Source organism: Juglans microcarpa x Juglans regia, chromosome 3S (assembly GCF_004785595.1).
Source record: "Juglans microcarpa x Juglans regia isolate MS1-56 chromosome 3S, Jm3101_v1.0, whole genome shotgun sequence".
NCBI classification, from domain to species: Eukaryota; Viridiplantae; Streptophyta; class Magnoliopsida; order Fagales; family Juglandaceae; genus Juglans; species Juglans microcarpa x Juglans regia.
Genome location: NC_054599.1, coordinates 18426392 through 18451985, shown reverse-complemented (window position 1 = coordinate 18451985; position 25594 = coordinate 18426392). Strand labels below are relative to the sequence as shown.

At 36.2% G+C, this 25594-nt stretch overlaps 1 protein-coding gene across 4 annotated transcripts; it reads right to left on the bottom strand.

Annotated features, from left to right (window-relative positions):
• Positions 1-2967: 2967 nt before the first annotated feature.
• LOC121256951 (golgin IMH1) lies at positions 2968-11483 on the bottom strand. Of its 4 annotated transcripts, none has more exons than XM_041157762.1 (16): positions 11136-11483; positions 11009-11053; positions 10806-10904; positions 10599-10709; positions 9712-9886; positions 9529-9585; positions 8934-9070; positions 8767-8826; positions 8595-8672; positions 7952-8025; positions 7363-7436; positions 6595-6674; positions 6408-6470; positions 6174-6249; positions 6042-6083; positions 2968-3377 (listed from the first exon to the last, which is right to left on the bottom strand). In XM_041157762.1, the coding sequence occupies exons 1-15, from the start codon at positions 11205-11207 to the stop codon at positions 6070-6072; spliced, it is 1215 nt and encodes a 404-aa protein (XP_041013696.1). In that variant the 5' UTR covers positions 11208-11483; the 3' UTR covers positions 2968-3377; positions 6042-6069. The 4 variants fall into 4 exon arrangements, with proteins under 4 accessions (XP_041013696.1, XP_041013697.1, XP_041013695.1 ...); XM_041157763.1 differs by having other exon boundaries at positions 2968-3372; XM_041157761.1 differs by lacking the exon at positions 2968-3377 and having other exon boundaries at positions 5924-6083.
• Positions 11484-25594: the final 14111 nt, after the last annotated feature.

Here is a 25594-nt window from a genome sequence, read left to right as displayed (position 1 = left end):
AATTATTAAATTTAGAGAATTGTTATATCTATAAATAAATAATATAAAAAATAAATTTATAAATTAACGTGATTATATGTTATACATCAAATCATAATAACTTTATAATATGAGACAATATATAAAATACGAAAATTAGTTAATTCACTTTTATAATATTTTTTTTTTTGTTAAGTGAAGCATTTCTTATCAATTTAAAAATAATAATTAATTTAGTTGTTGATATGCTATTTCACATCAATATGTTGATGTCGAATCATAATAAATGTCCACATCTTATTTGTTTTAATTCAGATAAATAATTAAAGAGATCATCATATCCACCATCTCAAACTATTGGGTAGCATGGTGTTTATGAGTGAGTCATATCAAATCAGACATGTTGAATTCAAAACTTTGCGTTCGCAGTCGAGGACATTAAACTGAAAAGATCTTTCTTTGACCATTCGAGATGCACTCATATAATGAAATAAAATAAAAAAATCAAACAGTTTGCACCACCCTATGAATCCATGACCAAAATACGCTGTACCAATTAAAAAAAATGAAAAATTATTTGATGAAAAAAATTTAAAAAAAATAAATTAAGCTTTGAGAAATGAATATATAAATATCGCAAATGCATAAATTTAATGTAAATTCTTTATAAAAAAATAATCACACAATTAAAATATGTGAAAAATTCACATTTTCATAATGAGATCTACAATTTTATAAAAAATTTATACAAAAACTTGTATATTTGATACTTGTAAGTATATTATAGTAAAATATAGCATAAAAAATAAGTAAAAATTTATGTTGTGAATTGAGATAATATAAATTGAGATATAAATTAAAAATTAAATAAATATAATTAAAATATTATTATTATTTTAAAATTTTAAAAAAGTAATTATATTTTATATAAAAATTTAAAAAATTTATAATGATTAAGAGTGTTTTGTATTCAACTCTGCCAAAAAATCATAGAACGTCGTGCCCCCCTCTGAGATGGGGACCCGCCACCTCACCTCTGTGCGTTGCCCTTGAATGCAGCCATATGCTATTGTTAGCCACCTCCAATCAGCATCTTTTTAAAGCAACCCCCTACGAGTAGGGGGCCTTTCTTTCTCAAGTCATGATTAATCATGCACTAATCACCAATCCAAAATCATTGTTTTGTTGTGATTTTTTTGGTGTAACTAAAATAACAACTATATGGAATGAGAAAAGGGATATTGGATCTTTATTTTAAGAAAAATAATACATATACAACTATTTATATAATTTTATTAAAAAAATAATCATATTTTTGTAAAATAATTTATAAAAATAACAACGTTTTATAAAAATACCGTCAATTTAAAAGATGGTTATAAAAAGAACGGAATGTATATCATTACTCTTATTTTTAAAACCACCTAAAATAATGATATCACTCCTTCCCTTTGATTGGCTGTATTTAATTAAGTTGCTATAAATTCAAAAATAGTTATTTTGAAAGAAACTGCACCAACCTAATGCCCAAATGTTTATTTTGTTGTTAAATGTTACCATATATATATTGAGGGAAATGCAATTAAATTGCATTCATTAATAATAGTCTAATATGGAACTTAACTTCAGGTATCAAAATTGATTTGTTCATTAAATTGCTTTCTTCATCTTCTCCTTCTTCTTCTTCTTTATCAGTGTATTAAACGCTGCTCCTTCCAAAGTCTGTCACCAAGAAAATTATTGTTGTGTGAGTCGTGACTGCTGCTCACAAGTCAAAATCATTAGGTGGGTCTAACTTCTTTGTCCGGCTGGTATTTCTTGCGCATTTCAACTTCCATTTTTCTGATATTTTATTTATTTTTTATTTTTTAAAAAAATCAGGAAAGTACTGCATCGACTTTGCTTGCATTCAATCTTGATGTGCCTGCAATGTAATCGAGATGGTATAGGAGATTGTATTGATTGTTGAGATTTGGATGGTGAAGTAAGATGAAATGAGATTAATTAATTAAAATAAAAATTAAATAAAATATTATTAGAATATTATTTTTTAATATTATTTTTATTCTGAAATTTTAAAAAATTAAATTGTTTATTATATTTTATATAAAATTTTAAAAAAATTGTAATAATTAGTTGAGATAAATTAAGATCAATTTTGAAACTAAATAGATGTTGCTTATAAAAAAGAGCGGTGCTACTCTACCGTCTGAGTAGCACCTTTCCATTTGACCGCTAGGTCATTTTGACCTTTTTTTTTTCAATTATTTTTAACATATTTAAATATTTGTTAAAAAATAAAAAAATATACCAATATATTAAAAATTACTTTTTTAATCATTAATTAAAAAAATTAAATATACAATGTCAAGATTTTAACCTTAGACCCTAAACCAAAGTCTTTAAATGCCTACTACTCCTACCCAAGACTTTAGAATGGTTCTTAAATTCCTACAACTCGATGCTTCGATTTCAAAGAACTTCACAGGATAAAAATTCTTTGAAAATTGTAAGCTATTTCAATCCTGCTTTCCACATACATTGAGAGACTAGTTTGCAGGTTCTTATGCCTGGCGGTGTTTAGGCTACGTTTAAATAGGCGATTTCGTGTTAACGTGTATAGTAAAAAAATTAGTAATAAATAGTTTTTAAATAATAATAAATTATTTATAAATAATAATAAAATAATCTCAAGTCTGAGACTACTTCACTTAAGAAACACAGCTGGCCTGATTTAGATAGTGAAACTGTGAAACTATCTCGACGTCTAATCATTACAATTTTCTCAAACTTTCAAATAAAATATAATAAATAATTTAATTTTTTTAAATTTTAAAATAAAAATAATATTCTGATAATATTTTATTTAACTTCTAAATTTTATTTCATCTTATTCTAACTCACTATCTAAATTATCAAAATAAAAATAATATTTTATTCAAATTTTTAATTTTTACGTCTCTCTTAACAAGCCATGTATTTGCACCGTTTGCCCAAAGAGAAGGAAATTCAAATATCAAGACAAGAGAAAGAAATTGAAAGGGTGTAAAAATTCTAGGAAGTAAAGCTGGCCATCATGGTCATTAAATTGTGTGTTGGGAAGTTGTCCCCTGGCGTGCCGTCCAGGTAAAGCGGCACACCTACCCAAGCTGCTAAAACTATTTTTTTTTTTTGGTTCACATTTGAGCCGGTGCGGGCCCAAGAGAACCCCACATACTGTTTGTTTATTAAAGCCAGCCGTATATGCACAAGCCTTGCATCTCGGAGATCTGATCATCCAAACCCAACTTCTGATCAGCCTAGCTTTCCACTCTATGCAGCCGACAGTACCGTCCCCCTCTTCCATCTTTAAGCATATAATCTCAAGCAGACCCTTTGCAATCATCTAGATGACTTTTCTGAGCATTTACAATTCACATATTGTAATAAACAAACATATAACAATGATATAGATATTATTATTTTGCAACTTATTTTATAACTTATATGTGTCAAAATAATAATATTACGTACAGGATATATAAGCCGCTGCACGAAAAAAAAATGAGACTTATCATTAAAAAATAAATTTTTTTACGTAAGTCTCAAATTTATTTATTTTTTAAAAAGAATATGTAGGACTCACACATACTAAAACTATACAAATCATTTTCCTCGTAAAAAACTGATTTTTTTTTTTAAAAATTAAATTTTTAATCGATTTGAATTTCAAATACTAAATAAACACCTTTCATTTTATATAAAAAAAAAAAAATTGTCTATAACATAACTGAAATATATTTTTCATGTGTCAGAGACGAAATTAGAAATTTTGAAGTTTAGCTCAGCCCACCTGAGTTCAGCCTGACCTCAAGACAAATGGGACAACGCTTTTTAAGCAATAAACGAGTGCTTAAATTATGAACTGCATGTGGTTTTGGACAGCCCAAAGATAGAAGTAAAATGGGCTCAATTCAACATTACCACCCCCCCCCCCCCCTCCCCCAAAAACTACTTGATCCGTTCTGACCAGACATTCATTAACTTACGATAGCTTATTACCTATCTACTACCTATTTATTATTTATAGTATTTTTTATTTTTTTTATCATTTTATTTAAGTATTTTTTAACATCCTTAATCATTAAGAAAAAATTAAAAAAATATATAAACTTACTACTAGTCACTTCTTTAACCATTAAGTAAAAAAAAAATTAAAAAAAAAAATCAAATACAAAAAGAATAGTAAATAAGTAGTAAAAAGATAGTAACCCTATCATTTTCCTTACGATTATAACTCTACGGAGCCCGGGTGTCATAAAAAAAAAATATTGATGAAATATATAATAAGAAAAAAGAACTTGCAATGAACTTTGTTTCCCTAAAAGAATACAGGGACATTAAGAACTAGAATGGGATAAAACTATTGCTCATCAGGCCTTTCTATTCTCAGTTTTTAAATGTTTTAATAAATCTATTGTTCATTAGACCTTTCTGTTACCAGTTTTTAAGAAGTTTAGCTCCTGCAGCCATTTAACATCTTTCTTAATGATGTAGTCCTTAAGACCTAATTTAACCTTGGAATATTTAATTACTTAGGTCTCGTTTGTTTTCACAACTCATTTCTTCATATTTAATCATTACAACTTTTTTAAATTTCCACACAAAATAAAATAAACAATTCAAAATTTTCAAATCCTAAAACAAAAATAATATTAAAAAAATATATTCTAACAATATTTTATTCAAATTTTAACTTTAATTTCAATTCATCTCATCTTATCTGCGAAAACAAACGATACCTAAAATCATTCTGAACTTTCTTTTCAAGATTACATGCTGAAACTCTTAATACTCTGTTGCTTTCCATTCTATAGCAGTAAAGGTTAGAAGGCCCTTTTGATCAAAGTGGCTTCCATCCCATGCCAATTCTCTTAAACTAAACATTGACGGGGCATCCTAAGGTAATACGGAACAAACATTCTTGCTCTAAAATTTGGTTTGCTTACTTGTTACCAACTCGACTGTGAATTGGTTGAAGCATGGTACTAGGCCCCCTTGGAGATAATTTAGCCTTTTGGGAGGACATCCTACTTCTTTTTGACTCCATGAATGTCACCATCCAGCATATATAATGAGAGGGTGATGGCTCAGCAAACGGATTAGCAAATTATGGTGCAGCTGGTAATGATACTTCAGTGCAACTTCTTACTTGTCCAAGCAGCTTATGGGACTCCATACTTTAGACAGAGCTGGAATTCCCAGCTTTCATCACAAGTTTTTAATTTTATGTTAGCATATAGGAGTATAGTTTTTACATCTAGGAATATAGCCTTTTACAAGACCTTGGTTTTTTACTTTTTGCAATCACCAAAGTCTTCTACTTGTATACAGAATTCCTCCGCCCAAAGGGAAAAAAAAAAGTATAAAAATGTATAAATGCTGTTAACTTCTTACAAAGAAAAATGGAAGATAATTTAGCATATTATCCTTTTTCAAATAGACTTTTTTTTTTTTTTTTTTTTGTGTATAAGGCCTATTTGGATACAGAAATACTCTCAACCCATTTCATTTCATCTCAATAACTTTTTCAAATTCTCATACAAAATATAATAAATAATTCAATTTTTTTAAATCTCAAAATAATAATAACATTAAAAAATAATATTCTAACAATATTTTATTTAACTCATCTAAAATCATCTCATCTCATCTCATCTCACTATCCAAAAAATAGTTTGAAATATTTGGCTGATATGACGTACAAATTATCTGTTGATATGACGTACAAATTTCCTAATTTGAAATATTCTAAAGGGAAATTATAGTAAAGTACACTATTCGTCTATGTTTTGTTACTTTAGATATGAGAGTGATTAAGATACATGTTATGTTTAGCATGAGACTACCCCTACGATAAAATTCTTGTATGGTTTCCATTCCTAGAGCAGAAGATATGCAGCTCTAGCAAACACAAAAATTTTCCATTCTTCATGAACGTCTCAATCCCAATGGATTTGACAAAATAGAAAAGCACGCATAACTTCAGAGATCACTGTGGAAGTATCCATACGATATCGTACCTTAAAGGCCATTTGCCTTCGTACATGATCATACTTGTGCTCCTGAATTTTCAGCGTATCTTCTTGTTAATTTACAGAATGTTGTAGACATAACTTTAAAAATAATATTACTTAACAATATAGAAACCTAACCCGGATCTCCTGAGGTTTCTGCTTGGGTTGTTGAGGACTCCGAATCTGAGTGGTGTACTGAACTTGTACAGTTATCCTTTGTATAAAAAAAATGCATAATTAGTTATTAGGGTGGGGTAGAATGGTTTTTGAAGTACCAAGTATTTCATCAAGTCGAGTTTTTTTTAAGAAACATTTTAATGCAATGAAAATAGCTGTGCATCTTGACTGTAGGGTCAGTCATGATCTCCATACCTTGCCATCATCAAAAGAGACACTCCGAATGCTGGCTGCTAATTGAAGCTCTGAACAAGTTGACTGTGGAGGAGAACACGCAAAGAGCAAATGAATCGTTACTATTTGGCTTTTCTTTTTTTTTAAAAAGCCTTATTTGTCTTTCAACACAACCAAATACAGCAAGGTTAAGAAAAAGACCACTTGCCTCTGACATACAGGAGCCATTGGTATTTTGATCCTGCAAGGGACCGCCAACTTTTTTGTACTCCTCAGATAGAAGTGAAGCTGCATCAAAACATTTGGAAATACTGTATTCCATACCGAGACATGAAAGAGAGAGAGGGAATGCATGTGTGCGTGAATTTTCAATTTGCACTTCTTATAGTAAAATAAATGACTGATGTGTATATGTTCTATTCCATGAAAGTAATTTTTCTTTTTAAATTTTTTGTTCTTTACATTGCATTGAAATTCAAATAAGATAAGTTCTTCATTTGAAATTACTACTCCTCACACTTATAGGACCAGTTTTCTGTGATTCTTGATCTGGCTTTTGATGCTAATACTGTTGCATAGGGTGCAGCTCCATTGTAGACCAACCTTTTGCTCGCTGTTGTAGGAACAAATTCCATTCCCAATACCACTACTGATGGCAGTTTCTAGGACCTAATTCATTAAAAGGATTTTTTTTTTTTTTTTTTTTAAAACTCAAATAAGCAGGGAATTCTGGTTTGTCTTCAGAAACATTATCAACCAACTTGCACAAGCAGAATGGAGAACGGAAAACATGTGAAACAGAGAATCACAATTCACAATGACTAGAACCCCGTGCTCCAAGATCACCACATGTTAGCCGCATATCATTTCCTACTGGAGTATCACAAGCTTAGGTTATCTCCTCACATGATGATTCTCTTTAAGATGCACATGTGCCTTACGGAAGTAAAAACAATATGGAGAAGGCTCAATAAACCTGTATTTTCCTTGCCAGTATCAGAGACCTTATCTGGAAATTTTTCTATCTTACTTTGAGGCAAATTTTCAGTCCTGATGAGCAAAGAAAACGTGATCGACATTACAAATATGTAATACCTAGCAAGGGAGGAAAAAAAGGGCCTTATTTCAATTGCTTGGATCAGGGATGCATGGTCATCCATTGGAAAGTCCTAGTGGGATCCTTCTATTTTACTTCCGTCCATTATAGTCAATATCTTTGGAAAAAGATTTAGAATCCAAATACACCTATATTCATTAATGTTTGCACAAAGAATGAGAAAATCATACACTTAATTTAAAAACATTATCTTGGCAGGGTATCGTGGGCCACTTATATGCTACACCCAAGATTATGAATTCATCAAACAACCACCCAAGATTGTGATTTCATCGAACAACTAGAGCAGAATTACCTGATCCAAACAACCTGACATATACCTAAAAGGGAGCAAAATGATCTCTCCCGTAGTCACATGCTAATAGGTTGAAAAAAAGCATGCTAATAGGTTGAAGTAGTCCTAGACAAGAACAAAGTGTTTGACAAGAACAAAGTGTTTGTATCATACCCATTATCTTCCGTCTTCATAACAGTGTCACATCCTTCTTGCCATTTGAGTATCAATGAAAATTCCCTTTTATCCTAGCATGAGAGTCAATGGTATTTCAAAAAGAAGCAAATGGTTGTGAAAGAAATAACATACTGCAACAACAGTTCACTGAAGTAAGAAGAGAGTTTGAAAAGGGAAAAATTATAAGGTACTTCAGAAGGGAACCACAAGGAAGATAATGGCCAAGGGTTGCTACAGGCATTGCAAGGCACGGTACTAAAACTTAAGCATAGGAATCCGTATTTCACAAGTAACATGGATTAGCACTCATAATGGTGGCACTCAATGAGATTGCTAGAAAAAATTTAATACAACAGCCTAACAACTTAATATATAGAATGTACAAAGTATTAGGCAGAATTTGCATTCTACGTACTATGTGAAACCAATATGGTTCAAATGCTACTCACATTGCATGCCATAAATTTATAGGACAAAGGTAGATTTCCTTCAAATTAATAATCACCTCCAATATGTTCTCCTTAACTTCAAATCAGAATCATCATGGAACTGGAAGTTCTTAGGAGAAAAATAGAAACAAAAAAATAACATCTACAAATCGAAACCATAGTATATTCCAAAAATTAGATCATTTTCTAACCTCTTCATGCATATTTGTAACAACATCCTGAATCTTTTGTAAGATAATGCTTACAGTCCCCAGTTCAATGTGCAGTGCCTGATTATGGAGCATTTCAAAGAAGTTTAGAAAGCCAAGAAGCACAATGTGCAGAAATCAAATAAACAAAAAAGGAAATCTACAATTCAAGAACCTCTTTCTCTGAAATTAAATTCTGTATGACAACATCCTTTGCTGATAGGGTTTTCTGAAGGTTTGGCCAGTTAAGATAAACACCCATAAAAGTATACCTTCAGCTGACAGTGCAAGTTACTCCTTGGAATCAATCAAACACAATATCAACAAAATTTATATGGATATCTCTTGTATTTGATTTTGATGGTTGTTGCTAGTTCTTGCTGCCTCAAGGTGTGCATCTAGCTCTGAAATGATTCTATCCTTTCTTCGTAACTCGTCCTTGTCATTCTTACGTTTATTTTGAAGGTCAGAGATCTTCTCTGCATGAATAGAGTAAATTCTACTGCTAATAAATCACAAATGTGTCACACAGTCATTTTGTTTGATTTTGTGTAAGGCAAAACTATATGATAAAATTCATGAGCACTTTGGCAGCATCCAAATTATTAATGATGATATATGGTCCAGACTGGCAAGATACTGGTATTGCAGATTGTTTATTATAACAGAAAATTTCAACAAGGGAGAGTGCTATTTCCACACCAATATTGCTATTTTAAATACTCTCACTTATTGGGACCCATCTTTTGAGAAAGAGGGGTACAGAGATAGAAAAAGCTGGTCTGGAATAGTAAGTCCTTTTGAATATAACAGACTGATAGTTACATATGCACATAGCATAGTTAAGGCTATGTACCCAGACATTCACACGTATAAATATGTTTTACACTACAGAGTGAAGATTAATCAAGGCAGGTGAATGAGACTTTGGCATTACCAACAAAAACTTTTTCAAATGCAAGCACCTTATCCATTTTGCTCTTTAAGGCAGCAACTGAATGTAGAAGACAAGGTTAGTAAGGAATACAATACTGCAGCTTTCATTATATGAATGGCCTGGGTTGAAAATGTAAAAATGAGTGTACACCTGAAATAATTTATGGTTCGGAAAGCTACTTACCTACTTCCTCTTTTTCATTCACTAAGCATTGCACATCATTGATGACTTGCTTGATAGAAAATGCCTCCTTTTCTATTGAATCGAATAATAATAAATGAGACCTTATCTTCTCAGATAGGACAGTGAGCTTTCTATCTCTGCATTCAACTGAGCGTTTCAGTTCATAAGTAGATTCCTGCACATAGATTATGACATGAGATGCCTCTCATATAAGCCTCAGATTAGCGTTGCAAGATATTTGTTCAACATGATGTATTGGTCTTTTCAGTAGTATTTACAGCACATTCTATTTCTCAGATTTTGCAGAACAGAACCTTCATTCCATATTAATACATAGGTAACAAGCTTCACAGAATTCTAAATTGATGTAAATAAGAGCAGAAGGCTTAATAAATTACTAGTTGAATTAGAAATAACATCAAGTTCATAATTGTAAAGGTCATGTATGCAAAGGATGACCCACATAGAGCAAAGAGTGTGATGGTAACGACGCGTTGTAGAGAAGCACCAGGTAAACAAATTAAATCATCTCATGAAAGGACATCCACCCAATACTTTTACTGCCCAAATCCACGTGCACTTAATACATCAGCTCTGCCATTCATAGATTCACAGATTTGACCGGTTCTAAACCACAAGAAGCAGTACACCAAAATCTTCATATAGTCAATTATTAAGCATTACTGAGCCAAAAAGGCCACCCGAAAGATTAGTCATTAACATTATCAAGTATGTTTTCAATCACTATAACCAACTATCTTTGCTCGGAAGTTCGTCCATGCCATTCTTTTACTAGCCGGCCCATCTTCATCTTCTCCTCCACAAGATGATAATCAATAAAAGCGTATTCAATATACGTGATAGAGAGGATTAAAAAACACACAGACCTCATAAGCATTGATGAAAACTTCCCTCGATTGAAGCAAGCTCTGTATGGTTCCCTTCAATTCTTTCTGCTTGTTCTCGAGTAAAGTATTGTCATTTTGAAGGTAACTCACCTGTACTGGCATATAGTACATCGCGATGACTTTTATCTCTAAGGAGAATTTCTACAGGCACATAGACAGCAAGTTTTATCCAGAAACTTAACGAACCTGCCTTTCAAGTTTTTGCCGCTGTTCATTGGACATAGCAAACTCTGTTTGTAGTTCCTGTAACTTTCTGCCGTGTTCCTCCTCAGTTTGCTTTTGCTTCTGTGTTCAAACGCCGAAAAGCATAGAACATGATCATAGAAAATAGAACGAAAAGAAAACATCAAAGTTTTTGGATTGGAATTGAATTGAATGGAAGAAAAAACCTGAATTTGATGATGGAGTTGTTCGGTTGCTAAGCGTTCCCTTTCCTGAAAATTTAAAGAAAAAAATCTATAGGATACACGCACACGCACAATAGATATTTAGTGGATTTGTTAACGGAAATCGTACTCTGAGGTCTCGCACTTCGGTGATTAGGGATCGGAGCTGGAGCTTGAATTTAGACAATTCGAGCAACCCCATTCTTTTCCTTTAGAAACGTTTCAGATAGTCTTCCTTCTCCTTATTCTCTTCTTGAAATTTGCTTCCGTTTCTACAGTTCAGATTTTAAATTCAATTCGCATCCAAGGAATGGATTGTGAAGACAGTTCCCAATCCCATGGCTGCCATTGAAAAAATATCTTATATATATGGAGCAAAAACCCTTTTTCCCGCCATCTTTGAAGCAAATTTACTACCGTTAACAAGTCGAGTGAGTGGCAAGTGATAAGTCTTACTAGTTTACTTTTTTTTTTTTTTTTGAAAATTTTATTTAATATTATGAAATAATACAAACTTTGCCTTTCATTACATATTCATAGTGAAGTCTAAGAGCATTCTCAATGATTCTTTTATCTTATCCTTCAAAATACATGATTAAAATTTACTTTTTCTATTTTAAGCTGAGTCTAATATCTAAACATCAAATTTTCAAATCACTAAACTCATCTAAACTCAAAACCTCTTTACACGAGGGACCTATAACTTTTTTCAACTTAAGACCTTTTTATACGCTGGACCCGCAACATTTTTCAACTTTCTATAAATTTATCTAAACTCAACTTAACATCCAAATACATATAAACTCATCTTAGGTGAGTCCCACAAAACTCACTCTACCATCTCAATTCACTACTATTCATAAAGAATTCAATTTAACTCAACATTCGAACGAAGCCTAAATCTGCACAAAGTTGTAATGTTTTCCAAAGGGCCAAACATTCTACTGATACAGGTTTAGAGTTAAAACTTTTGAAGCACATAAAGAAGTAAGATTGTTATATTTGACCATTTCACGACCAGATTTAGCTTTTGTTGTGATTAATTTGAGTCAACTTATGGATACACCTGCTGCTATACATTTAGATGTTGCAAACAAAGTATTACATTATGTGAAAAATACAGCTGGGCAAGGTATATCTTTCTCTGCAAATCCCATTCTACATTTGAAAGGATTTTCATATTCAGATTAGGCTACATGTCAAGACTCTAGAAGATCAATTAGAGGACTTTGTCTGTTTCTTGGAGACTCACTTTTCTCCTGGAAATCTAAGAAACAAAATACTATATTACGATCATCTGTAGAGGCTGAATATCGAGCTCTTGCATCTAGTGCTTGCGAAGTCACATGGTTAATTTCTTTACTCGGATCTTAGTGTAACACATTACTCTCCAACTGTGTTATATTGTGACAATAAAGACACCTTACATATAACAGCAAATCCTATCTTCTATGAAAGAACCAAGTATATAGAGATTGACTAACACCTTGTTAGAGAAAAGCTACAATCAGGCCTCATTCGTACACTACATGTCTCTTCTCAAAATAGTTGACATTCTTACCAAAGCATTACCACCTCGACAGTTTTCTTATCTCCTTTCCAAGATAGGAGTCATGAACATTCATTCCCCATCTTGAGGGGAAGTGTTAGAGATGATATACTTCAGTTGTATTTAACTGCCAATAGTAACACAACATGTGTAAATAAGTTAACTATATATATCAACTTTGTAGTCATGTGTAATTGTACAGAAAGCAAGAAAAGTAATACATGATCTTGAAGCTTCTTCTTCCTACAGTTTCTATTTTCTTCTTCTCTGTTTTACAATTCATGCATGTTATCTCTACCTACTGACTTATTATCAGTTTGCTTTCTTTTAGAGCTAGGATTAGACTATAACTCAATTTCATTTTTTAACAATACTTGGAGTTGCAACAATCTATCATGTAAATCTTGAAGGAATCTTGACGGGTTTAAGATTCTACTATAATCAATAGAGGTGACAATATATGACATAACCATGAAGTCAACATAAATACGACATGAAATAAACGAGTTTGAATTTGATATAAATGAATTTGAGTCCAAACGGGATGACCCAATAAGACATGAATAATAAACGAGTCTATTACGGGTCAACTCGTAAAATCTGCAATCAATCTGTCAAATTCGAATAAATTCTATTTTCAAATTCTTTAAGTGTTTAGTTTTATATATTTTTATTGTTGTAGGGATGTAATATTAATATTAGTATTTGACTACTTAATTATTTTATAAAAATATTATTTTTCTTATATATTATTGGTTTGTATATCGATCATAAAATATTTTATAGTGAATCCAGTTGTAATTATGAATAATTTTATCCATGTATTATATGTGAAATTATATTAATCGGGTCAAAATGAATATACAGGTCAGGTCAATACATTTATAGGGTAGGTTATGTTCAGATTAACCCAATAAAGTTAATTATTAAATGAGTTAAGTGGATTGTGTCGTGTCGTCTGTTATTTATAGGTTGTGTTAAGATTTTATGGTTTGACTCGTTTTATTAAATGGGTCGTGTTTGCATTTATCCATATAGTTTAATGTTCATAACTTGACAGTTGACACAACACATATTACCAACCCAAAATTAGTCAAGCCTTGAACCAAAGCATTAGCCACTTTTACAATGCAATATCCTATTGCTAGATGAAACACCCAACATATCTTTCTAGATCAATAGGTTCAGCTCAAGCAAAAAGAGAAGAAAGGGCATTGAACAAGGCCAAGAAGATTGTATTTTACACAGGTACCCATCATCTTGATCTTCAGCTCTTTAACCTCCCTCCAAAAGCATTCAACCTTTTTTTTTTTTTTTTTCAAGCAAAAGCATTCACACTTGGATAGTGATAGAGTTACTACTCTCTTATTACCATTTACTACTTATAGTGTATTTGAAATTTTTTATTTTTTTTATCATTTTCTTTTAAGTATTTTTTTAACATCCTTAATCATTAAGAAAAAAAAATTTAAAAAAATATATAATTTTACTATAGTCACTTTCTAACCATTAAGTAAAATAAAAAATTAAAAAAAAATCAAACACAAAAAAAGTAGTAAATAGATAGTAGGAGGGTAGTAACCCTATCATTATCCTTCACACTTTATATATATGGAAATAAACTTCATTTTATTCAATGAAATTGAAGTTACAGCCGCAACTTATCAATATAGGGTAAAACCTGAACTACAAGCCAAACTACGCATTTGCTCTGGAGCACTCCCACACACAAATTTCTTTGTGACGATATTGTCTTAACTTCTCTAAACTCCCTCCTAACAGAGAAAATCACTCTATAAAAACATAACTAAACGACCCCTCTTACAAAAGAAAAGAAGTACTATCAACCTTCATCCTCTTAAAGAGGATGATTACTATCTCTCTGACTCTTCCCAAATGAGGAATGAGACTCTGCTGCTATGGACACCAAGTCCAATAGCATATTTCTTTTTATTTTATTTTACCTAAAACAAAACAACAGAAAACTACAAATAAAAAACTGAAAAGAAACACATGGGCCCAACCCTTAGGGCTTCATCACTATCTTTGGCTGTTGCCCCCTTTTTCTTTTTTTCTATTTTCTTTCTGCATCTTCCCTTTGCCGGTGACCCACTTTCCTTTTTTTTTTTTCCTCTTCTGCATCCGCCTCCACCTACCATCTCCACCATCCATAACTTCCTCCACCAGTGCGTAGGCAACCCACCCAGACCGGCGTGCATCTTGGTCTACTCGTGGAGTTGTGAAAACTCAGAGCCCACCAAGCACCACGCACTGACAACCGTAAGCCACTCTTCTGTCGAGGCCTTCGAGCTTTGTCCTGCAACACCTCCAGCCGCAACCCTCTTCCAAGCCAACCATCGCTGCACCTCCTTCCCCCACAGGTATCCTTCAACAAAGAGAACCTCCCTTGTTTTTGCATAAAAACAGAGCACCGAACTGCATGCCGTCGTTCTCCACCATGAAGGACTTTGATCACAGAAAATACTCATGTGGAGGAGGCGGGTGGCAGATGAAAACACACACAAACCACATAGACTTAAAAAACCCAGATCATGTTTCTCTTTTATTAGACCTGAAAAACACACAAAACAAAACAGAAAACACATACTTGAAAAAGAGAAATGGGAGGAAAATATAGACGAGAGGGGGGTGAGAGGGGAGGAGCCAAAGCTCTCACCCCCTCCCCTCAAACTAGTTTCGGTTTGAGCGAGTTTTTAGAGAGAAATTAGAGGTTCCCTCTCTTCTCTAGCGTAGCTTTTGAAAAGGATATATTAAGGTGGAAAATTATTATCCTTCGCACTTTAGTGCAATTGAAATTAGAATCCCCTAACCCTAAAAACAAAAAAAAAACAAAAAATTCAACGTTATCCAATATCATTTTTTATAAGTAAATATCCAAAGTATCCACTGCTTAGTTGAGTTTTTTTTTTAAAGGAAAATGCTTAGTTGAGTTTAACATGTGAAGCATTTGCCAAAAAAAAAAAGTATATGTACGAGTGTTCCAAAAACAAGCAACATTGAATAGTAATAGAGTTGAACAGATCAAAATGCTAACTTGTTCTATTAAATGAAAAGTGGTCCACACCACATATTTTATATATTTAAAAAATAATAATTTAATTTATATTAAATTAATTAAATTATTTCTTTTCATCCATATACTATATATACAAATGCTATTATTATTCGATGCTAAATATAATTAATCGATAAATTGAAAAATATCTTTATCATATACAAATACAAATGCTCCCCTCCAATTCCATTGATCCAGGCTGGCAAAGATCTGTCTTATCTTCCAAGTACATAGTAGTACTGTTCGCTTTGAAAACGATAGAGATATTAAAACTATAAAAGAGTTCCAGGTCTTCAAATTATTGGTTTTTGAGGGTCCATTAATAAATAGGGCAATTTGTCCCAAAGAGTGGACCACTTATACAGGCCAATTCCTCTGCCATGCAGCTGGCAATGGCAGCCCTGTTCCAATTCTCTCACCCATATATACATTATGCATTGATCTGAGGATACATTAAAACTTACTTATAGTAAAGTTTACCGTTACGGATAAAAAGTGTTAGATCCAACCTTCTGGATAACTCTCATAAAAAATACGAAGGAAGAGATGAAAAATGCAAGACAACACAATAGCTGAAATACAACTAGTTAAATCAGATACATAAAAGTAAAAGTAAAAGTAAAAGTAAAAGTGATATAAAAGTTAGCAGGAGATCAACCACTTCCAAAGTTTTAATAAAAGATGACCTCTTTACATACATCAAGAGATTTATCGAAATGTTTCTTTTACCTTAGTTTAAGGGGTTCTAGAGGTTTAGGGCTCGTTTGTTTTCAGAGATGAGATGAGATTAAAGTTAAAAAGTTGAATAAAATATTGTTAGAATATATTTTTTAATATTATTTTTGTTTTGGAATTTAAAAAAGTTGAATTATTTATTTTATTTTGTGTGGAGATTTGATAAAGTTGTAATGATGAAGTGAGATGAGATGAGATGAAATGAAATGTTTCCTGAAAACAAACGAGGCCTTAGTTTCTTTAAACAAGATTGTCATGGATTTCTATTGTACTCTGAGATATGAGAAGTCATGAGAGATTATACAAATTATATATTATAATGGATTTACTCTCCAAACATTCCGTGGATGTAAATTTAATGCTGAACTTTTTAAATTTCTGTCTCATTTATATTTTATTTATTACTTACTGACATGAATGAACGCAAGAATCGCGTATGGACGCGCAACCCACAATCGTAGGCCGATTATGACCCCTCCTTTCTTTTCTGTCTATGGAAAATATGGCATTAATATTGAAAATATGATATATATATATATAACATCAAAATAATCGTTTTATAAAATAGTTTTTAATAATTATTTTAATAGATTATGCATTTATCTTTCTAAAATCTTTTGATTTTTTGTCTTGTTTGGATTCGAATATGATTTGAGATGAGTTGTGAATAATAATGAGATGAATTGTGAATAATAATAAATTTATGAGTTAAAATTGATAAATAATAATAAATAATAATAAAATAAATTGAGATGAGTTGATATATGTTATAAATTTAAACCTAATATTGCTAATTCATGATCCTAATAAAATTGCTAGCTCATCATCCTAATAAACCTAATAAAATTGCTAGCTCATCATCCTTTGAAGGGGGACCCAAACACCTCAGCAGATTGGACTGATCTGTATGCCGCTATGCATATAAAAATAAACACTCGGTTAACAGTTGGGACCCGACATCTATGATTGTGAATCATTGTACAATCCATTCATGAATTAAGTTGTATTCTGCACATGTTGTATTACAGCAAATGAAACCACATGTTAATTAACTTGTATCGCATTTACCACGAGCAGCAAACTTACAAAGGCCAATGTGGCAAATTGACACGTCTCTAAAAAGTAGCATCACCCGGCAGCCACTATAGTTGTAAGGTGCTTTCTGAAAGGGCAAAAGAATAATCAGATCATGATATAATCAAGCATGGTGAAATGTGGTACATTTCAGGTTGTATCGTTTGATTATATAGATAAAATAAAATAAGATAAAAGTTAAAAGTTGAATAAAATATTATTAGAATATAATTTATTATTATTATTTTTATTTTGATATTTGAAAAAATCGAATTATTTATTATATTTTATATGAGATTATAGAAAAGTTATAATGATTATACGTGAGATCATCTCATCTTATCTATCAAATCAAATTAGGTGTATTCTTTCTTTAAGAGACGATATTCTAATTTTATTGATAACTCTTATTTATGACAGAAAAATACTTTATACAAGAGAGAGGCTGGGGTTACATTCAAAATTTCAGAACCAAGCTTCTTAAAACTATGTGAAAATTATTAAAACAATCATAGGTATAAGATATAGATAAACTCGAAAAAAATCGTTTACATCTTAATTTTCAGAATAAAAACTTCCTCCAAGTTGTGTAAAAGTTGTCCGATAATTGTGTTTATATGGTTTCCCTTGTCTAGTTTTTATGCTAAATACCTATAAATTTTGTGATTTAAGTTTAAAACAATTTGAAAGATTATGTTAGTAAATTCTATGAAACTTATACTTTTAGAGACACTTCCATTTCTTTTCTATATAACTATTTATCTTAATTCCTTTATATTTAATCTACTATAATTAATTGTTGATGCGGTAAAAATCGCTCAACAGGCCGGAATGGGAGAAAGAGTCATTCTCGACCCATTGAGGCGACTTGGGCTTCGTTCGGTATTGTTTGGAGCCCCCAGTAGTATTTTGATGCGGCTGTATGATGGCGGTGCGTACGTCCATAGCGGTGAATGAAAAACATAAATGCAGATAAATAAAAGAGATGAACACATAGATTTACATGGTTCGACTTAATGCCTACGTCCACAGGCGTTTAGGGAGGAGAAATCTACTATAATATTCTTGCTTACAGTCTTTCATAGTCTCTCATATCTTACTGTACAATAATGATGTTGTATATAAATTTACTGGAGAAAGGCATTCGCTGGAGCTCTCTATGTTCTCTGGTTAAAGGAGAGGTCGAAGAAGAAGGAGGAGAACTGAAGGTGAAGAAGAAGCCGACCCGGAGAAGGAGAATCTTTCCCTCTATTTATCTGAATATCTTTTCCTACGTGCGTCCCCTCCTTGCCATCCCATGCGCCCTTGTCCCTCATGACCCTTTTAACCCCCTTGATGTGCTATCCCCCATGACCTCTTTGACCCCCTTGGCATGCTGTCCCCCATGATCTCTCTAGCCCCCCCCCCCCCTTGGCGTGCTGTCCCCCCCAGACTCACCTGATACCCATGACTCATTGTCTCTAACCTTGGTGGGCTAAGCTTGGTGGCTATGCTCATATGGGCTTATTTATTTTTTCCCATCACAGTACCCCGCGATTCTTAAAGGTGATTTGTCTCCAAAAGAAGACCTTGAGAATCTTCAAAGAAAAAAAAATGTTGTCGACTTGATCTGCCCGTTCATTTGTCCCCGTTCATACATAGGGAAGTAAATTCCGGAGGTCAGTCCTCGTTCATTTATTCCTCTGGCGCAAATAGCAAATATTTCTAAACTCAGAGTTTGACTGTGTAGAGTGGAAGCGCTTGGCTAGTCTAAGGCAGGAGATGGACTAGACCACATAGAGTGCGAGTGTGAAGCTCGGCTAAGGCGGGAGATGGAGTCGACTGCGTATTGTTCGAGCGAGAAGCTCGGATGAGGAGGGATCTCGACCGCACATGGCACGAGCACGGAGCTCGGACGTGGCAGGAGGCTAGCTCAGCCGCATATGGCATGAGCGTGGAGCTCAGATGTGGTGGGAGGTTGGCTAGACCACATATGGCGCGAGCGCGGAGCTTGGATGTGGCCGGAGGCTAGCTCGACCACATATGGCATAAGCGCGAAGCTCGGATGTGGTGGGAGGCTGGCTTGACCACATATGGCACGAGTGCGGAGCTCGGATGTGAAGGGAGGCTAGCTCGACCATATATGGCGTAAGCGCAGAGCTCGGATGTGGCGGGAGGTTGGCTCGACCACATATGGTGCGAGCGCGGAGCTCGAATGTGAAGGGAGGCTAGCTCGACCATATATGGCGTAAGCTCGGTGAGGAGCTCAGATGTGGCGGGAGGCTAGCTCGACTGCATATGGTGTAAGCGCGGAGCTTGAATGTGGCAGGAGGCTGGCTCGCTCGCATATGGCGCAAGCACTGAGCTCGGATGTTTATTTGTATAGTGTATGTTCGTTTGAGGCCTTTGTTTTATTTGTTAGTGTTGAAGTTTGTGTGAGTTAACCCACACAGTGGTTAGAGAGCCCGTCGACCCCCTGGGTCCACCTTAGGCGGTTGCTGAGCCCGTCGGCTTATTCCCAAAGGTTACCTGCACAAGGTGGTTGTGGCTCGAGTCAAGGGACTCGTCTTCTTGAAGTGTAAGGACTCGGCTTTTATCAAGTCAAGGGACCCATCTTCTTGATAGTGTAAGGAATCGGCTTTTGTCGATTCAAGGGACCTGTCTTTTTGCTTGCGAGTGTAAGGACTCGGCTTATCGAGTCAAGGGACCCGTCTTCTTGCGAGTGTAAGGACTCGGCTTTTATCGAGTCAAGGGACCCGTCTTCTTGCGAGTGTAAGGACTCGGCTTTTATCGAGTCAAGGGACCCGTCTTCTTGCGAGTGTAAGGACTCGACTTTTATCAAGTCAAGGGACCTGTCTTCTTGCGAGTGTAAGAACTCAACTTTGTTGGACAGGGGGTCGGTGCCAAGTCCGGAGACTTGGGACCTTACCTCGCAGCGAGTCAAGGGACTCGTCTTCTTGATCTGTGTTCCACGCTACAGGAAGTAATTTCGTTAGTAAAAATAAATTCACACAAATTTTGTGAGATAATACCGGGAAATTTCTAGTTGTTATAGTCAGTCCTTGCTTAGCCGAAAATTGTTCGTAGCTGTCTGTCGCTTTGCCCATCTTTTTCTCTCTTTTTTTTTTTTTTTATTATTATTAGAGGCATGCCAAGTCTTCTCGTTGGTCCGAACCAAATTATGCCGATCCCTGTGCAGGCGGGGGGGTGTGGTCCAAGCTGTGCAAGTGACGAATTGCCAAGTCCCATGTAACCGAACAATGCTTGGCAGTCGAAGGAGGTGCCGAGTCCAATACACACAGGAATGTTAAGCTGGTTCAACCTCTACGCAAGCCCAGTCTGAGTTGGTAGTCCTGGGCTGAGCATGTTGGCTTCCGTATGGTGAGTGGTCTGGTCCGGGCTAGGTGACCGAGGAGCTGGGCAAGTCTGGGTTGTGATTCCCGAGCTGCGTGACTACGAGTTGCAGTGTAGGTTGTGGGGGGGTCTCTCAGACGGGTGTGTTGTCGAGCTGAGAGGTTGGGTCCAGGCTAAGGAGATGCCGTGTGGTGCTCTCGAACCCCGAGCCGTGTTCCCGATCATATTTCCTAGCAGAACCAATCACGTGCGATGTGTTTGCCCGAGCCAAGGGACTGTTGTAGACCTTGAGCTGGCGAGGGACTCGTGTGGGATGGCTACCGAGCTGATGTGGAGAACCATGAGCTTCGGAGGATCTGTGGGGGTGTCTGCCGAGCCAAAGGATTGCTGTGGATCGTGAGTTGGCGAGGGGCCCGTGCGGGACGATTGCCAATCCGAGGGGTGGAGGAGCTGTGGAAGACCCCGTGGGGGTAGTACCCGAGCCGAAGGAGAGGTGAAGGAGCTGTGGAGGACCCCATGGGGGTAGTGCCCGAGCCGAAGGAGAGGTGGAGGAGTTGTGCCCTAGTCGAGGTGCGTCTGTCGGTGGCTCTGCAAAGCCTCTACCACGCACAGGCTGCCATGGGTCATTTCCAAGGGGACATATGATGCTGGCAATTCGCATGGACACTGCCGGCGTAGCCCCTGGCCCAGTGCTCATGGTTGGAGGCCGTGAACACCTTGTCGTGCGCACGATAGTGTGCGCATGGGGGCACGGCGGTTGGCCATCGTGTGCAAGCCGTGGGTGTCGGGGAAACCATTGGTGCAACCAGAAGACGCCGGCGGACCATGGGGGTCTTCGCCGGTGTCCCCTCCGCAGGCAACACGGTTGAGCCGCGTAAAAGCCAACGAGCCTGGCGGACGTTGCTCGCGTGGGACCACTTCGAGATGGGGAGATGGCGGTCAGGGAGCGGTCAAGAAGAATCAGATAGCACCGACGGTCCTCATGGTGGCCGCCGACGCCGTATCTAGGTTGTGTCACGGCTGCGCCGTGGCACCATCGGGGGTGCGGCAGGCATGGTTCGTGTGGAACCACGCCGTGGAATGTTAGGAACTTCGGTCAAGTTCCTAAACACTATGATCTTCACGCCTAGGATCTCCTTGAGATGACCAAATGCCTGTTCCTCTCTTGCTTGGTTCTAGAACAATGGTCACAAAGATGACAACTTTGGTAAGGTGAGGTTATGTGTTTAGGCTTGAATTGGTGTGTGGAATGATAGGAAAGATGATGAAGTGTATGGACTACAATGGATGAAGGAGGCGCACGGCAATGGTGGGGAATTAGGGTTGGTGCCACTTAGGATTTAGGTTTAGAATTTGGAAGATGGAAGATGGAGGCTAGGGTTTTGGAATTAAGGTTTTGGTATGGGCAGCTAGGTTTGGACAAGTTGGGCTAGTGAGAGATTTTAGAAAAGTTTCTTAAAATCTTGGGAAGTCAAAGGGGATGTGTATGGCCAGCTATGGGGATTTGATTGGGTCAACTAGGGTTCCTAAATTATAGGAATATTAGTATGGCAAGTGGAGTGGACGGCTAGGGCAAATCCAAATAAGGCAAACAGTAATCGAATAGGAAGTAAGTTGTGGGCTAGGGTTTGATGGAAGTGGCGACAAGGCTATTGATGGAATGTAGATTAGGGCAAACACTATAGTGGGCGACACTAAGTGTTTGGAAGGATCAAATGAGGATATTTGGGGGCCACGGCAATGCACATAAGATGAACACAAGCAATCTCAAGAACAATCCAAGAACACTTCAATAACAATGCTCACAAATTAATAAGAACAATGCAAAGAAAATGGAATACAAGATAATGGATGAAAAATACTCATAAGATTGATAAACTGGATCACACTTATTCACGAATTGTAAAGTGTGATTCTCTCATTGGGGATTCACGAATTGCACCCCAAAGAGCCCAAGTGCTAAGCACCGAAATTATTGATCTCAAGAACAAAATCATCCAAAAGGAAATTGTCAAAAAATGTAAAAGAAAAGACTAAGGATCCTATTTATAAGAGTTATAATTTGGAAACCTCCAATAAGTCCATTGGAATAAATAAATAAACGAAAATAACATAGTGACATAGACCAAGTTGGTCGTGGCATGCATGAGCCAATGATGGGCTAGAATGGTGCATGGTGGTCTTCGAGTTGGTCCATGGCTTGATGGCACCACATGGCTTGCTGATGGGCATGGCATGGTGCCATGCACGGGCCTGCTGATGGGCATGGCCTAGTGCCATGCAAGGCCTGCTGATGGTGAGCCATGTGTGTGTGCTGCATGGCTCAGGCTGGTGCCCTGGGCGTTGGGCTGCAAGGCATGGGCTGGAGCCATGTGCTGGATGACATGCCTGCAAAGGCATGCCACTAACCTCGCTGGAGTGCGGCGTGAGACACATGCAGGGGCGCGCGCAGGGGTGCACGGCTGAGTGTGGGTGTGCCCATAGGTGTGCGGTGCAGGGCTGTGCGCCTGGGCATGCGCATGCCAGGCCGCCCGTTGTGCGGCGCACAACTGCTAGCCTCGTTGGCCTGCATTCTGGGCGCCCCGTGCGTGTCACGGCACAGGCCAAGGCATGCGTGTAGGCTGGCCATGGTGCTGCCCTTGCCTTCTAAGGGTAGTGTCGAGGCTTGTCCCGGGGCCACTTTTCTAGGGATTTTAACAGTGGGGTGGTCGGCGACCACTCCAGCCGGCTCAAACTGCGCCGACAGTCTATTTGGTGGCACCGATGCCACCTCCCACTGTGCCACGGCGGGCCGCAGCATCACTGGGTGCATAGCGTGCCATGCATGGGGATGCGCGGGTCTACTGTGCATGACGTGCTTGAAACTATGCACTTAAGTGCACAATGCCACCATGTACTATTCCCTTCTCTGGTTGTCCCCATCTTGAGTACAGTGTCTCGGTTCCTATGCATAAATCAAACTCCCAAAGTTGGAAGATGGGCGACCTGACCGACGTGCTATTCATTGTTCGCCCATTTTTCATAAATGTAAACGTTAAAAGAAATTGAGAATAGTCATTTGAGGGTGTCATCTGTCCATCCGGTGATTTATTCAGTGTGCCGAAAAATCGTCATTTTCCCACCTTCGACGAAGAGAGGAAATCATATCCCACAAACGACGCCACTGTTGATGCGGTAAAAATCGCTCAACAGGCAGGAAGGGTAGAAAGAGTTATTCTCAGCCCACTGGGGCGACTTGGGTCTCGTTCGGTGTTGTTTGGAGCCCTCAGCAGTATTCCGGTGCGGCTGTATGGCGGCAGTACGTACGTCCATGGCGTTGAATGAAAAATATAAATACAGAGAAATAAAAGAGATGAATACATGGATTTACGTGATTCGGTTTAATGCCTACGTCCACGGGCATTTAGGGAGAAGAAATCTACTATAATATTATTGCTTACAGTCTCTTATAGTCTCTCATATCTCACTGTACAATAATGATGTTGTATATAAATTTACTGGAGAAAGACATTCTTTGGAGCTCTCTCTATTCTCTAGTTAAAAGAGAGGTCGAAGAAGAAGGAGGAGAACTGAAGGTGAAGAAGAAGCCGACTCGGAGATGGAGAACCTTTCCCTTTATTTATCTGAATCTTTTTTGCTGCGTGTGCCCCCTCCCTGTCATCCCATGCATCATTGTCTCTCATGACCTCTCTTATCTCTTTGGCGTGCTGTCCCCCATGACCTCTCTAGCCCCCCCTTGGTGTGCTATCCCCCAAGACTCACCTGACCCCATGACTCATTATCTCTAGTCTTGGTGGGCTAGACTTGGTAGCTGAACTCACATGGGTTTATTTATTTTCCTCCCTCACAGTTTTGTGATTTAAGTTTAAAACAATTTGAAAGATTATGTTAGTAAATTCTATGAAACTTATACTTTTTGAGACACTTCCCATTTCTTTTCTATATAACTATTTATCTTAATTCCTTTATATTTAATCTACTATAATTAATAATAACAAATGTCACGACTATATTAATCTATAATTATTCGCACATCACACAAGTGTGCGATGCTTAAATATCCTAATGCCGATGTATGACCTAATATTTGCAACCCTTTATGATCGAAATATATTTGGCATGGTTCATCAAGATCATCTCAATCGTAAGGTCCTTTTTTTTCTTTTTCTTTTTTTTTATGCCATTAGTATGTATGTGTTTCTTAATTTCCAGTGGGTTAAACCTTCCTTTTGGATTTGAGCAGTTCAAACGAAATTAAGCATCACTTTCAAAGTTTGGAAAATAATATAGATCGCGTATAGGCTTGTTTTGGCTTTTACCTTGAGAGATTCCACGGCTATGGCTGCATTTAAAAATCAACCAGACCGCACCTTCCTTTTTGGTAACATTTCAAAGTGAAAGGGCAATTTCCCCATTTTCTTAGCACAATTAGGGAATATTGTTCTTCTCATTGTTCCCCGAAGAAACTGGCTAAGTTTATAAAAAGTTTTTATAAAAGTAAATTTTACAGAATTCTACCACGTTGAAACCTCTTGTTTATTACGGTTGACGTAACTTCCATGTATTTCTTTTAAAAAGAAACACTTGAATATAATTCCAAACCCATTTTCCTCTTATTCGAGAGTCGTTTGAATTAAGAAACACTTTCAATTCATCTCATCTTATCTAATCTTATTATTATAATTTTTTTAAATTTTTACACAAAATATAATAAATAATTTAACTTTTTCAATCTCAAAACAATAATAATATTAAAAAATAATATTTTATTTTATTTTTAATTTTTATCACATTGCATCTTTATAACCAACGAGGCTCGATT